At 38.5% G+C, this 16510-nt stretch overlaps 1 protein-coding gene across 3 annotated transcripts in view; it reads left to right on the top strand.

The window, feature by feature from the left end:
- Positions 1-16510, top strand: part of AKAP6 (A-kinase anchoring protein 6) — a 404712-nt gene that overhangs the window by 341025 nt on the left and 47177 nt on the right. For all 3 annotated transcript variants that reach the window (XM_030559312.1, XM_030559313.1, XM_030559311.1), the window contains 2 exons: positions 1608-1754; positions 5560-5784. In XM_030559312.1, coding sequence (XP_030415172.1) covers positions 1608-1754; positions 5560-5784 — 372 coding nt within the window. The remainder of the gene's footprint in view (positions 1-1607; positions 1755-5559; positions 5785-16510) is intronic.

The following is a 16510-nucleotide window of genomic DNA, read 5'->3' as shown; positions in this document are numbered from 1 at the left end:
AATTCCTTGATATTTACTATGAATATTCATGCAATTTTGGATACACAGACACCTGATCAGTGTTCATTAATAATGTCAAATGCTTTAAATCTCCTCATTTAAAAGATTTTGCTCTGTGATCCACAAATGACTAATATTTTGTGAAGTTTACATAATACAAATGATGTGCATGTGTTGTGTAAATGGAAGATTAAAATATGAAACTAACAATATGCAAACATATGCATGGAAATGCTGAGGACCTATTAGCTGAAACAGTGATTTCACACATTTCTTATTTTCTTTAAGCTGCCTCCAATTGTTTTTTGCTTTGTTTTGCTACAGTAGATGTTCTTGGATCTGGCAAAAGCACCCATGTCTTAAACATTCTTTATTCTAGTTTAATTTTGTTATACTTAGCCCAGATATTAACATTTTGGGTAAGAGCTACTGTAGGAGCTGTCTTGGCTGACTTTAATGCAAAGAAAGCTTAATCTTGAGGATGCAGTTTGCTAATAGCTTTGCATAATTTATGTAGGTTTTCTAAACACTTGTTTTGGGAAAATGTGCTGTATTCCCTTCGCTGAATAAAAGGTGTGGGTTTTGGCAATATAAGAAGTCCCATTTCAATAAATGTGCTTTTACGTAAGAGTGTGTGTTGTATTTTCTGAACTACTCTGCAGTCTACTAAAACAAAATTAATCATTGTAGTAACAGTCATATATAATACTAATTTAGCTCTAACAGAACATGTGTTTTAAAGAGATTTACTTACCAATATGTCATGCAGATGCCTGTATGTCATTTTGTGAAAAATATAAGAAGTAGCCAACTGAAATATTTAGAGATTCACTTGAAAGTAATTTTGTAAAATGTTTTTTAAACATCTCTTTATCCTTATTTTCCATCCTCTTTTTAAAAAGGTAAATAATCGCACTGGAAATAAAGAGCAGTTGTAGGCTGAAGAAGCATTTGAACAGTGTGAGCATTGTTGCTGTTCTTATTTGTGCCACCATTTAGTGCTACTCTAAGAGTGCTTCAACAAAAGTCTAATCATTAGAATTTTATTGAAATAAGATATGAATAATTTTTAGCATGCTTAAAATATGATGTTGTCATATGCCTTAATTTCATAGCTCTCAACCTCCCAAGACCCAAATATGAGGCAAAACCCAATAGGACAAACAAGAGAAAATAGTTGCGCCGGAAGCTTACAACAATGTGGCATTTACTTGTTTCATTTTCTTAGCTTCAGTGTCATGCTTCAGTATTTCTGATAGGAATAACATACCTTAATAAAATTAGGAAAACATCTGATTTCAGGGACACAAAGGTAGATCAGGTTCTACATGAGAGACTGTTGGAAGATATGTCTAATTTTGTTGTATGCAATCAGTTGCCAACTTTTCTCATTTAAACCCCACCCGTACAAACCACCTGCTCAGTGTGCATCTGAAATCCTATGGAAAAATCCTTTCCAAGACACATTAATAAGGTTGTGTGTTTTGATATATAAAAAAGGAAGCTCTGTGATCAGGATGACAATTGAGCATTTTGATTTTTAAGGGTGTATTTTAATAGAGAAAACAATTTAGTGTCGTAATGTTATTTTTTTCTTCTCATTTTAGAGATATAATGTAGAAATGTCAATCAGGCACCCGAAAAAGATGGAACTGCTTAGTAAGGTCGAAGCTTTGAAGAAAAGTGGTGTTTTACTACCAAAGGATCTCCTTGAAAAAGTGGATTCAATTAATGAAAAATGGGAACTGCTTGGGGTATTTGCATTTTTATTACTGTTTGTGGGTTATGTGTACATTTTTGTCTGTTGAAGTACGCTGTCTGTCTGATTTCTAATTTGAGGCACAAATATCTTGCTCTTTCAATTCGCTACATACATTTCAAACAAGCTACTCCTACTATTTTAAAAAAATAGTATTTTCTTCTTCTGTTGATTCTTTTTTTTTATTCCATGCTTGTCACCTGTCTGACTTTAATAATTTTAGTTCTTTAATACATAAAGAATGTAAGTAAAATATGCCGTGTATTATGGGCATGCACCAAGTCAACTATAATACAGTATATCTGATATACACTGACTGTCATGCTTGAGTGAATGTTAATAGAATTTATTCTGAAGGTACATGTTAGAGACATCTACTCTTTAACTATTTACTATACCCTTAAGATGAAAAGTGGGGTTGTCACTACATATTTCAGGTGATATTGATGGCTCAAAAATAAATATGCAAATTTGGCACAAAACTGAATACCTGAATCTAAGAATGCAGCCAGGATAAGTTTCACACTGCTGTATTCAGCTCACTTTTGACAAAAGCCAAAAAAAGTTTCATGTAATTCATTTCATGCTATGATGGGCTGGGTCTCAGCCAAAGAGTGAGATACAAGAATTTGCAAAAAAAAAGCAATATAGTGATTCTGTTACCCAGAGACTAGTGATGGCACTGTGCAGGAGACACTATTGTTCTATTGTTGTGAGACAGCTGAGAGAGAGAGGAGAAGTTAAACTATATTTTTTCATCCACTTCTCTACTTAATTGCCTTCACTTCAAATCAAGGGTAAGATAAATTTATAAATTACTTTAAATGATTAATTATAGATGTGTAATATTAGCAATACAGTTATACAGCATAATTTTGCAGACTATTATCTTACTTTTAAAAACAGTATTTCTAAGATATTGCAAATAAAGCTAAATACACAACTTGTCAGAGTCAACTTAGATACTGTCTTATGTCATTTTAACTTGTGCAGTAATACAAAAGCAATTTTACCTGTTTTTTCTTCTGCGTGGTTCAGCTGTTTCAAACAACTTGAGTCTATGAACATGTCAATTGTCACAAAAAGTTAAGTTTGTCCTATCAGTAGTAGTTTGTTTAAAAAGTAATGTGCAGCATTTCTAAATTCATTTTTAGATGATTGAACAGCAGGATTATAATCCTTAAAAGACAGAATTTACTAAATGCTCAGTCTAGCTTTTTCAACTAATGAAGAATTATGGCAACCAATTTGTATTTAAACTGTTTAAAAATAATTCTATTTATAAACCTTGGACATTTGTGACTTGAAGCACATTTAATCAGTTTAATTCAAGCTCAGTACCACACCTCTGGTTACACTTGATAGAATATAAAGGCAGTTTGAAAGCAACTGATGTATAATCCTTCTTAAAATCAGTTTTCAAAATGTAAATTAAAAAAACTACTTTGCCTTTTTTTAATACATTAAAAAACTTTATCTCTCAGCATGCTAAAATCAAAATATAATTTTAGATTACTTTTTGTATCAATTTCTGCATTTACAAGAAAAATAAAAAATGCAGTTTTCCTGCTAAATGCAATTTCATGTATAATAATCAGAATTGGATAGAGTTTTGTTTAATTTAATAAAAACCTCTGCAGAAATTAGCAACACTAGGCGTACTGTTTTAATTGGCATGATTACATTTTAATTGGCATGAAAAAAATTAAAGACAAAGATTTTAACTTCTAACAATGGTAAAATAGAGGGATATGGTTTTTAATATTACTTTCATCTAAGGTGAGCAGTGTGGAATCGAAATACATTAGAATGAAATGTCAGTGGTGCGTACAGTTTAATCTGTGAAATTTTGTCCCCTGTGCTGAATATTACTCTGTTTCAATTGCATATTAAACAACCCTATCAAGGCAGGCATTGGCATCTGCTGTGCTGACACAAATTGTGAATTAAATGAAATTGATGTCCTCTGTCGTATATTTATGAAGACGGACCATTCTCTGAAGTATTCTGTTTATGAAGAATTTATGACTGCAAACTGTTCCAGAACAAAAAAGTGGCAATAAATTCTTTTTTGTGACCCTACCCTCCAAGGGCATTGATTTCACCTCCTGCTGCTACTTTTGTTACAGCATAAAAACAATAGCTAACTCTGAATTCCTCTGAGAGTCTTCAAATTATCAATATTTCCACCATGAAAATAGAAGGGTGTTGCCAAGAATGCATGTTTTCAAGTTAAGTTCTCCTAAAGATACTATTTACACAATGCTACACAGTAGATTAATGTCTGTTAATCTAATTTTATTTGTGTTGTAAAACTTATTTTTGGAGGCTTAATTCATCACAATAAATCATGTCCCACTGAACAGGGATGGTACGTTTTCACACACAGGCATACAGGGTCACTTAAAACTGTATCTTCATGTTACAACAATTAAACCCTGCTAATTATAAATTCAAAAGGTTAGAGGATATGGTTGTCAGTATTTATTCAAAATTCTACAATCAATAGCACAGATTTAGTGCTTATAATAAGTGCTGGACTGACAGCCTTTTACAGGTTAGATGAAACACAGCTTGGCATAATAGAAGCAGGCAACCACATGCTTCCACTGTGATGTTGAGGGATTGCCTTTTAAAATACTAAAAGGGAAGTTAAGTCTGCCTGCACAATCCATCCTTGGCCTCTTCAGCACATTGATTACGCTCATAATGCTCACTCCTGAAAATGTAGCTAGTGTTTCTTTTACTATAAAAGCTGTCTGGAAAAGCTACAGCAAATTAATTTAATTTGTGGCCATAGGTGAATGTTTACTCTGGGCTAAAATGTTTAAACTTTTTGATGCTTAAAGTTAAGTACAAAGGCCTTGGCTACACTGAGGCTTTACAGGACTGCAACTTTCTCGCTCAGGGGTGTGAAAAAACACACTTCTGAGTGCAGCAAGTTACAGCGCTGCAAAGCGCCAGTGTAAACAATGCCCCAGCGCTGGGAGCGCGGCTCCCAGCGCTGCAAGCTAATCCCCACGGGGAGATGGAGTACCTACAGCGCTGCGAGAGCTCTCTCCCAGCACTGGCACCGCGATCACACTCGCACTTCAAATCGCTGCCGTGGGAGCGCTCCCGCGGCAGCGCTGTATGACTGCAAGTGTAGCCATACCCTTAAATCCATATTTAATTATCTAATTTCAGAGTTCTAAGCACCTGAAATTCCTATCTCACTGGAAGCTGTAGGTGGTGTTCACCTTTGAAATTCAGGCCACCCATTTTAGACAGATTTTGGTCCAATTCTAAGTTTAGAAATCCAAGTTTGAAAACTTTATCCTAGGAATCTATAGTTTAAAACTATATACAATGGCCATTCTTAAAAACTTGTGATTTTAGGTAAGGTTAACTCATTATTTATAATATTTTCTATCCTTACTATGTGGTAAAGTTATTTAGTTATCTTAAGCAATTGGCAAGTGTTCCTAGGTGATCACTTTACAAAGTTAATCCAGTTAGTACAATTTTGTCTTCTTTGTCCATAATTGTTATGGAAAAAATCCATTTTCATAAGGACCAGCTCCTGCTCTTCCTCCTACTGAAGTCAAAGAAAGTTTTCCCAATGACTTCAATGAGAAGAAAATTGGGCCCTAAATGAGAATAAAGGATACAAAAAATAAATTGATTGATATTGGTAATAACTAGAAAAAATATTACTGATCATCTAACAGATGGTTCTTGTTGCTCACGAATCTGTGATATGTTTTGGTACATAAGACTAATCTCTGTTGTTGTTTGTTTTTTTTTATCTAATGCATTAGAAAACCCTAGGAGAGAAGATCCAAGACACAATGGCAGGGCACAGTGGGTCAGGTCCACGTGACCTGCTCTCACCTGAAAGTGGCAGTCTGGTAAGGCAGCTGGAGGTCAGGATCAAAGAGCTGAAAGGGTGGCTGAGAGATACAGAGCTTTTCATCTTCAATTCCTGTCTGAGACAAGAAAATGAAGGAACAATGGCTGCTGAGAAACAACTGCAATATTTTAAGGTAATAAAAAAATCATAGTTTTGATAGTGAGATTTCTCTTAATAGCTAGATAAAATATGTATCAGGTAATGATAATATGTACATATGTAATCGTACATTCACATTTATATCTGCATTTATATACAATGTGTTCATGTAATGTACTGTTGCACACTTAAAGAGAAGTTATTTTTCTACAGTAAAACATCAAAGGGATGCTCTGTCATCAGAATTTTGCAAAGCAATTTGTGTCTTTTATTTTACTTCACTATAAACTTGGTTTCATTATAAATGATTACATTGTGTACTGCAGTCTCTATATTGAACACTTCAGTTAATGTGTTGTATAACACCCCAGTTTATAGACATGAGACCTGAGTCTCCTCTCACTTAAGGCAGGAGTAGCTGTACTGAAGTCAGTAGTCCCATGGGTGTATACCTGGTATAAGTGAGAGAAGAATCAGGCTTATTTACTATAGATAGGTAGAGATAGACACCCCCACTATGAGATTGGCCACAATCTAGTCTTGAGCCTGGGTGATGGGGGATGCAGTTTACATCTTTGTCATATTCAGACCATTACCTCCTTCAGCTGGAGGCCAGGACTCACCTTTGCTACTGTTGGTATGAAGGACATATTTTATTGTTCCATTACGAGTTTGTGCAGGAGTGTGTTTGTGTTAATGAAGCTCTGACTTGGTTGGACAAGAAGATTGTCTTATGTTCATAGTTGTCAGTAAGGTAGCTCCAAAACATCACCTCCTCAATGCGATTTCACAGGTCACCTTTCTCTATGGATGATCTTTGACATGAAATAAGAAAGAGGAGGGATAGACCAGTAATCTTAGAGTTTTAGGAATCTTAAACCATTGTTGAGGTAAAGGTGATGAGGGTCGTCTCTTCTTCTGCAATATCCATGAAGTCTCAATCAGCAGCACTCTTCCCATGCACAATAATTCCATGCACTACTACAGACTAGGGACCAAGTGGCTAGGTAGCAGTTCTGCAGAAAAGGACCTAGGGGTTACAGTGGATCAGAAGCTGGATATGAGTCAACAGTGTGCCCTTGTTGCCAAGAAGACTAACAGCATTTTGGGCTATATAAGTAGGAGCATTGCCAGCAGATCGAGGGACGCGATCATTCTCCTCTATTCAGCATTGGTGAGGTCTCATCTGGAGGACTGTGTCCAGATTTGGGTCCCACAATACAAGAAGGATGTTAAAAATTGGAAAGAGTTCAGCGGAGGGCAACAAAAATGATTAGGGGGCTGGAACACATGACTTATGAGGAGAGGTTGAGGGAACTGGGATTGTTTAGTCTGCAGAAGAGAAGAATGAGGGGAGATTTGATAGCTGCTTTCAGCTACCTGAAAGGGGGTTCCAAAGAGGACGGATCTAGACTGTTTTCAGTGGTACCAGATGACAGAACAAGCAGTAATGGTCTCAAGTTGCAGTGGGGGTGGTTTAGGTTGGATATTAGGAAAAACTTTTTCACTAGGAGGGTGGTGAAGCACTGGAATGGGTTACCTAGGGAGGTGGTGGAATTTCCTTCCTTACAGGTCTTTAAGGCCTGGCTTGACAAAGCCCTGGCTGGGATGATTCTATGATTCCAGATGGTAGAACGCTTACTGAGTCTTGCTTTAGTAGGACAGGATGGGAGTGGCTCTCAAGGAAGTGACTGTTGGACTAATGTTCAAGAAATGAACCACTGAAACTGATGCCTCAGCAATTATAGCCAAGCCTTGAATCTTCCTGTTTTCAGGAAGATTGTTGAGAAGTTTATAGCAGTGACCGCACTGCACTTTGGGGAGAGGGTGGGGTTGTCTGGCTGGCCAAATGAAGGGAACTGTGCTTTATGGCTTGGGGGAGAGATGAAAACTGCTGCAAAAGGGTCAGCGTGGTCACTTACTCATCCCCTGGGAATGAAGGGTTTAAAGGGGCAGCCCTGTGCCTAACGCCTCCTTTTTACACAGATCAGGCTGAGGCAGCACCCACCCTCCCTGTGGGCATTACGCTAGCCGCCCCTTTTTTTAGGGGAGCTGGAAAGGAATTTTTCCTTTGCCACCATATTGGCCTAGGTGCAGTTGGGGTTTTTACACCTTCCCCACCTTGGGTCCAGCAAGGGCTTTGTTCATGCATGGCATGATGGACGGTAGGCTATATGTCACAACTCATTATTTAAGTGTAGGGCAGATGTCCAGTGCAGGTACTCCATAGGGAAGGTATACATGGCTTGGAAAAGGACTTAAAAAGAGGTGTTCATTAAGGAATGAACAGGGGAGGGGGGTTGGGGACTCCTATGTTTGGTACGGCAGGGATCCAACACTCCATTATTATAGCCCACCTTAACCTTCATACGAGGGAACGGGGTGGTAAGGTCCTGGCAATGGATTTACTGGAGGGACCTCAATGGAAAAAGAGGGGGAGCAGGTAATTACAGAATAAACCAGGGGGTTACTTGCACTGTACACTTTTATCTACTAGGTAGTCCCAAACATTTAATAATAAAGTTGCGGCATGATTAAATCCATGTCAACTGTCTCCTGTCCTTCTTTCGGTATAACCAGACAATGCAGATTTGGCATTTTCTGGAATTCTCAGTGTTTCCAAGATCTTTTTGAGTGAAACTGTAGACCTGGGTTAAGACACGCATACTGTTTGGTTATTTGTTTGACAATTTTCTGGCAGTGGACAAAAACAAATAATCATGCTGATTATTTTTGTTTTACAATTGGATTTGATGCAGATGGAATATTGTGCATGGACCCATAGACCTGCACAGTAATAGATGTAAGTTGTTAATAGGAACCACTGAGTGCTCATTTCTTTTGGAAATCAAGTCATTTATTTAGCTCCCTACCTGTGGACTTAGGAGTCTAAGTTCACACAGCCATGGTATATATGGACACCTATACACTAGTCCCTGCATCTGTAATGCACACACAACGTTTCAAAATGAAATAAACCTTTTATTCAAAAATTACGCATAATATCATGCAAAGAGACCTAATGATATTAAACAATGTGGCACTATTACCTAAGATGTAACCTGAGCACCTTATTGCATGGTTGATTAGCTATTAATTATACTATATAAACATCAGATTACTTATTTTCAAAATGGTAGCCATTAGAGTATAAAAAACAAGTACATATAAAATATGGTAAGAGCACATCACTTTGTCATGTATATTAAAACCATCTATGTCTCATTAAATCTGAAATCCACTATAAGTAAGTTTTCCAATCTTCACTAACCTCCTAGGGGGAGTATATAAAAGAGAAAATGGATATAATTAACAATACTACAATGTATAATCCATATATTTGGGAGAAAACATTTAGAACATTTTAAAAAACATTAGCTATGCTAGTTGGTAAATCTGCTAGCATTTCGTTTGACTTACTTTCCACTGAACTACGAGATTAACTTATTACCATTGTTCACTACAGTATGTAAACCATTGTTTCTTAAAGGAAATGTATTGTCCTATGCAGATTATACCTATAGCTACTGCATACAGAGAAATACTCCTGTTAATAAAATAAACACAACAGTGCTTTTGATTTTTATTCTATGGCATTACATATTAAATTTTATATATGGTACAGGAAAAAGTTACTTCATTTTGCAGTTGTTTTCCTTTCCCTTTTCATTTGAAGAAAAGGTTGAATGCTATAGGTCAATGTAGTGAGGACATAGGATGGGAACATGATGGTATGTATGGGAAGATGTTTCATTCCCTAGTAGACCATTATTTTGACTTATTTTTCTGTTATGAAAATCGATATTGGTTTTGCATTAACTTAGGTGTACTTTTTATTAACGTACTGCTGCACATTTTCTTTTGGAATACTGCTGTGCAGTAATAATACATGGTATTTTTATAGCACTATCCACCCATAGACCCGTATGTGCTGTACAAACATAGTGAATGAAGCCTCGCTTAAACCTTTGCGGTAGGTATAGTTTTTCCCCTTTTTAGAAATGGGGAAATTGAAACACAGAGAAATTACATGTCTTCCCCAAGCTCTCCCAGAAGGTCTCTGGCAGAGTCAAAGCTAGAACCCAGCTGTTCCAATTCCTAGGACTTTACTTTCACCACAAGACCATCCTTCCTGTCTCTCAGTTGCCTCTCTATACAGTCCTTATGTGGTGAAGAAAGACTGTTTCTTGTGTTGCTGTTTGTTTTGATTTAAAGTTCAATTTGTGCTGGGTATGATTTTTCAGTTTTCCTTCATTATTATTGGAATGAATGCTAGCTACTGTCATCATTTGCTATACTGTGTATGATTATTTTGTTCTATATTTTTCACATCAACGAAAAGTCCTATATATTCTGGTCAGCTCAGTATTCTGTACATAGCACTAGGTACGACTGTTTTGGAAACCCAGCACACTCAATCATTCCCTCCATCAGCTTGCTGGGGCCAGAGGCTGCTGCAAACATTTTTCACACTCAGCTCCCAAATGAGAAAAATGAGCCTCATTTCAGTCTATAGTGACATTTACTGGCTGATCAACAGTGATGTTAAGTGATCTTGCAAACACAGATTAGTCCAGCCTGCTAGGGGGAGGAGAGTTGTAGTGACAGGATCATTGTATGCAAAGAAGGGGGTATAGGGTAGATAGGGGTGTTTTATGTTGTTGAGCATTAACATTTTTGACCGCTGCTTAGGACCTTTATTTCATACTATTGCTAAGCCCAACCATTATAAACCTCATGAATTAGAACCTCAAAAATCATGAGATTTTTTAAAAATATATAAATTTGGGGGGTTTTATTGCTCTTCTGGTTTTTGAGCTGTTAGGGTTCACCTTTTCAACCTTTTCCCTGCAATCATGAGGGCCAGAAACATACTCTTTTTTAATGAAACAGGAGATTGTCATATAAACACATAACTCTAGGCACTAGGATTTTAACAAACAGATAAAATATCATGAGACTCACAATTAAGTTGTGTGACTTGGCAAAACTGATTTCCTAGCTTAATGGTGTTGCCTACACCTGGGAAAGGGGCCAGGAGAGACCTGGAGCAGGAAGGGATGAGAAGTAAAAATGGGGAGGGGAATGCACATTCTTAAGCAACAAGTATCAGAGGGGTAGCTGTGTTAGTCTGGATCTGTAAAAGCAGCAAAGAATCCTGTGGCACCTTATAGACTAACAGACATTTTGGAGCATGAGCTTTTGTGGGTGAATACCCACTTTGTCAGATGCATGTAGTGGAAATTTCCAGGGGCAGGTATATATATGCAAGGAGGCTAGAGATAATGAGGTTAGTTCAATCAGGGAGGATGAGGCACTGTTCTAGCAGTTGAGGTGTGAAAATCAAGGGAGGAGAAACTGGTTTTGTAGTTGGCAAGCCATTCACAGTCTTTGTTCAATCCTGAGCTGATGGTGTCAAATTTGCAGATGAACTGAAGTTCAGCAGTTTCTCTTTGAAGTCTGGTCCTGAGGTTTTTTTGCTGCAGGATGGCCACCTTAAGGTCTGCTATAGTGTGGCCAGGGAGGTTGAAGTGTTCTCCTACAGGTTTTTGTATATTGCCATTCCTAATATCTGATTTGTGTCCATTTATCCTTTTCCGTAGAGACTGTCCAGTTTGGCCAATGTACATAGCAGAGGGGCATTGCTGGCATATGATGGCGTATATTACATTGGTGGACATGCAGGTGAATGAACCAGTGATGGTGTGGCTGATCTGGTTAAGTCCTGTGATGGTGTCACTGGTGTAGATATGTGGGCAGAGTTGGCATCGAGGTTTGTTGCATGGATTGGTTCCTGAGCTAGGGTTACTATGGTGCGGTGTGCAGTTACTGGTGAGAATATGTTTCAGGTTGGCAGGTTGTCTGTGGGCAAGGACTGGCCTGCTAGCCAAGGCCTGTGAAAGTGTGGGATCATTGTCCAGGATGGGTTGTAGATCGCTGATGATGCGTTGGAGGGGTTTTAGCTGGGGACTGTATGTGATAGCCAGTGGAGTCCTGTTGGTTTCTTTCTTGGGTTTGTCTTGCAGTAGGAGGTTTCTGGGTACACATCTGGCTCTGTTGATCTGTTTCCTTATTTCCTTGTGCGGGTATTGTAGTTTTGAGAATGCTTGATGGCGATTTTGTAGGTATTGGTCTCTGTCTGAGGGGTTAGAGCAGATGCGGTTGTACCTCAGTGCTTGGCTGTAGACAATGGCTCGTGTGATGTGTCCGGGATGGAAGCTGGAGGCATGAAGATAGGCATAGCGGTTGGTAGGTTTTCGGTATAGGGTGGTGTTAATGTGACCATCACTTATTTGCACCGTGGGGTCTAGGAAGTGGACCTCTCGTGTAGATTGGTCCAGGCTGAAGTTGATGGTGGGGTGGAAGCTGTTGAAATCGTGGTAGAATTTTTCCAGAATCTCCTTCCTATGGGTCCAGATGATGAAGATGTCATCAATGTAGTGTAAGTAGAGAAGGGACCTGAGTGGACGAGAGCTGAGGAAGCGTTGTTCCAGATCGGCCATACAAATATCAGATATTAGGAATGGCAATATACAAAAACCTGTAGAAGAACACTTCAACCTCCCTGGCCACACTATAGCAGACCTTAAGGTGGCCATCCTGCAGCAAAAAAACTTCAGGACCAGACTTCAAAGAGAAACTGCTGAGCTTCAGTTCATCTGCAAATTTGACACCATCAGCTCAGGATTAAACAAAGACTGTGAATGGCTTGCCAACTAGAAAACCAGTTTCTCCTCCCTGGGTTTTCACACCCCAACTGCTAGAACAGGGCCTCATCCTCCCTGATTGAACTAACCTCATTCTCTCTAGCTTGCTTGCATATATATACCTGCCCCTGGAAATTTCCACTACATGCATCTGACGAAGCGGGTATTCACCCACAAAAGCTCATGCTCCAAAACGTCTGTTAGTCTATAAGGTGCCATAGGATTCTTTAGCAATAGTTTTTTGTAAATCTTGTTATATGAGCATGGTCAGTACAGAGAACTGTGTGAATTATTGGCTAGCGAAGGAAATTGACCTTATATTGATACAAGTATGCTGCTTTCCCCAAAAAAAATCCCTTCCCAAAGATGAGGGGGACCTAATTACTTTATCATACATTCACCGTGTTTCATAACAAAACTCATCCAAGGGCTCAGTTCAAAATAAATGATCCATCATGAGCCAAAAAAAAAAGACAATGTATATGGTCTCATCTCACAGCCAATCTATTCAAGGGCAAGCTCGGACTTGCTGGAGTTCCTCTCTCTCAAAATCCACTCAAGCAGCAGTGAATAAGCTGCTATTGCTTGTTGCCAGTCAACCTTAGAAAGTGCCCTCCACCACCTTCTTGGTTATAATATCGGAGCACGTGCTCAGTTGAGTTGTCCATAATGTCACGTTTCTTAGAGTTTTCTAATCTAATTTTATGTAGACCAATAAATAATGGACAAAATTTATAAACCTGAGTCCTAAAATTAGGCCCCTAAATCCATATTCAGGCACTGAAAATAAAATGTGGCCTGATTTTCAAAGGTGCTGAAAACCTGTCGCTCCCATTGATTTGAGTGGGACTGGTGGATGCTCAGCACTTCTGAAAATTAGGTCACGTATATTTGAAAATGTTAGCAAACATTTTCTCATTAAGAGTTCCTAAATGTCCATGAAATGCTGTATTTCACAGCTAGCAGGTTTTCTATGTAAAGGTAGTGACCTACCAGCTGCTGGTAATATTTGTACCTCTGAATCACTAAAACCACTGATGATAGGAATATTTCATTGAATTTGTGACTTGGCATGCCAGATATGCCACATGAATATTTCTTAATTTATGGCTTAGGACCGTCACTTTGCTCTGCAGCTCTAAACCAACTAAACTTTTTATTGAAACAACATAGATAGCAATGGGTAATTAATCATCAGTTAGTGAGTCAGTTAAACACTTTGTATGGTGCTTTTCTTTATAAATATCTGCAAGTGTTGCTCAACATTCAATATTGCAAATCTTAAAAACAAATCAGTTAAATAAAAGCCCATGGATAAAGCTTATGCCATGTTTGGATAAGCCATAAAATTATAGCCACAATCAAATTTTTATTTAAAAGAAAAAGCCAGCAACATGGATTTACAAAAAACGTACAGGCCTCAAGATGTGAGACTTTAGATAAACAATTGAGATCCATCAGGTCAAATACAAATTTTAACTCTGGTTGAAAGTTGGAAGCCAGTGCTGAGATTTGAGAAATGCGTGAACTGTTCCTAAAGGTGTCAGCAATCAGTTTTACTATTTCATTCTGGATCCATTACTATTTGTGTAACAATGCTGCTGGTAGAGCTGCAAATAAGGAATTAAAGAAATTCAATGTGAATGGAACAAAAGCATGCAAAACAGTTTCCAAATCAACAGAAGTCAGGCAGGATTTAATCCTTTCTACATATCAAAATGATAAAAAAAAAAAACCTGTTGTAATAATTTAAATATTTTTATCAATAAAGAGCTATCCAAAGTCCCAAATCTTTTCACAGATGATAAAACCTTACCTAGTTTTAATTGGCTTAAACTTTAACAAGCTGGAAGACATCCAGGATGCGACTGTTTGAAATATAGCCTGATTAAGGTCAGATTCAAGAGCAGATAAGCTGAGTGTCATTTACAAAACACTGAGGAACCCCAAATGAGCTTTTCTGACATCCATCCTAAGGCAACATTTATATAGCAAACAATAAGGAAGCCAGCACCCAGCCTTGTGACCTTACATTACAATATAATGAGACAGATGCTGAATGATTTTTGCCAAAAAGGTGGGATTCTGCCACTGCCCTTGAGAAGCATAGATGTTTTCACATCTCCAAGTTACAGGTTAATGCTCTAATTATTGCTATTCGAGAGAGAGCTCACTTTGTGCTTCAGTTCGGTTTTCCTTTTAAAGCCACAATCATATAAATTCCCTGTAAGGATAAAAATCCTACCTGAGACTGCAGCCTTCACCACACCATTCTGTTTTGATTTTGGATCCTGACCTGTGAATCTTCTGGTTGTGCTTTCTTTTTTTTGCAGATCCTCACATTTTAAATAATCAAAGGTTAAAATTAATTGTAGGCCAATCTCAGTCTGTTTCTAAAACATTGTTTTGACCCTCATTCACTCCTACCCTATGGCTGCTTTACTCTAGCTCCCCTGACAAAAAAAAAATGGGCCACAAAGCCAGAAGATCCAGCCACCAGGGAATTCCCACTGCAGATGGGGAATGCCCCATATGTTATAGTGCAACTGTAAATAGTTCTCAACTAATCTGCCTCACAGCTTTCATAAGCAGCCAGATGCAAGTTAAGGCAGCCCTGAGGCCACTTTAACCCGTGTCAAGGGCCAAACCAGGCCTCAACAGCTCCCACAATAACAGAGACATGAAGGTGTTATAAACCCATATTTGCCCCCAACCTTGAGTCCCTCATCTGGCAGAGATTGGATGCAACAATGAATCAAACCCTTTTTTTTTATTTCATATTTTGCTCCCTGCTCACCTTTTTTTTATCTTCCTTGTTGCAGAAATAATAACTCTCCTGTTGACATTATCACAAGGGGATCTACCTGAAATAAGTGGATCCTCATGCTAGCAGCAAACGTGAGACAGGAGGAGCCAGTGGAACGATCTTCAAGACTGGAATAGCTGAGAAATGTTGTGCAGACTCCCATAACAAACCACAGGAGACCTAACAACAGCATGAGTGCAAAGATATTTTCCCCCTACTAATTGCAGTCTTGCTTCAGTCCCTATGACATTTTCCCCACTCACAGTCCCCTTACACACCTGGTAGTGTGGTCTTTCAAGCCAGCTGGCCCTATTGTTTACTACAACTGGTCAGGGAAAAGAAATGGGACTGAGACTCACCAGTTCCTCTCTTCCCTCTTCAGCAGGTAGGGTCTGTGGGTGAATCCCATGCTGTGAAAGAGGATTTAGGAGACAACAGCTGTAAAGAAACTGCTCTGTTTCCTCTCCCTTCTCAATACCTTAACTGTAAGGACTGCCTGGTTAGAGAGAGGCTGTCCCAGCTGTGCAGGGTATCAAAACCAGAGAATCTTGTCATGCAAAATGACACAGATTGTGCAAATGACGCACAGTTCTTCTCCCAGCCTTCTCTACTATCGATATCTAAAGAAGTCTGCGGTCTTCTTTTTCCTCATCCCTCCAAAACAGGCCAGAAGTTCTGTTCTCCTAGAGGAACTGAGGTAGAGAAGATTTATTCCTTAGCCCCTAACTAGCTTTGCATCTTTTGGGAGCACCAGATACTTGTTCCTGCATACCCCCACTACCACTCTGGATGTCTTTGAAGCTATGTTGTTCCCTTGGCCTTCCTATCCATAGCTCTTGTATCTATACAAGTTATTGCCTCCTGTTGCCTTTCATCTGCTGTTGCATGAGGATCCATTTACAGGAAAATACAGACATCTCCTCTTCTAACACCATCAGCAGGGTGAGAGACTTATTCCTGCAACAAAAAAGAATAAAGGAGGTGTAGAGGGGAGCAAAATGTCCTCTAGAGCCATTAAATCCTACTAAAGAGAGTTTCTTTTAAATGGGTGGATCATTGACCGAAAAGACTGTAACAGATCTTCTGTCACCATAATGGTCTATGGTCTATGAAACTTTCACACATTTGTCAGAAATCTACATCTTAACATTTGTCTGTAAGTGATTAAATAGTGATGATAAATATTCAGTACTCAGCCCAGGGATTAAGTGCTATATTATTGGCTTTGATATCAATTTGAGTTACCC

Source organism: Gopherus evgoodei, chromosome 4 (genome assembly GCF_007399415.2).
Source record: "Gopherus evgoodei ecotype Sinaloan lineage chromosome 4, rGopEvg1_v1.p, whole genome shotgun sequence".
Lineage (NCBI taxonomy): Eukaryota > Metazoa > Chordata > Testudines > Testudinidae > Gopherus > Gopherus evgoodei.
Note: the sequence above shows the minus strand (reverse complement) of the source record. Positions and strands in the feature narration are given on the sequence as shown.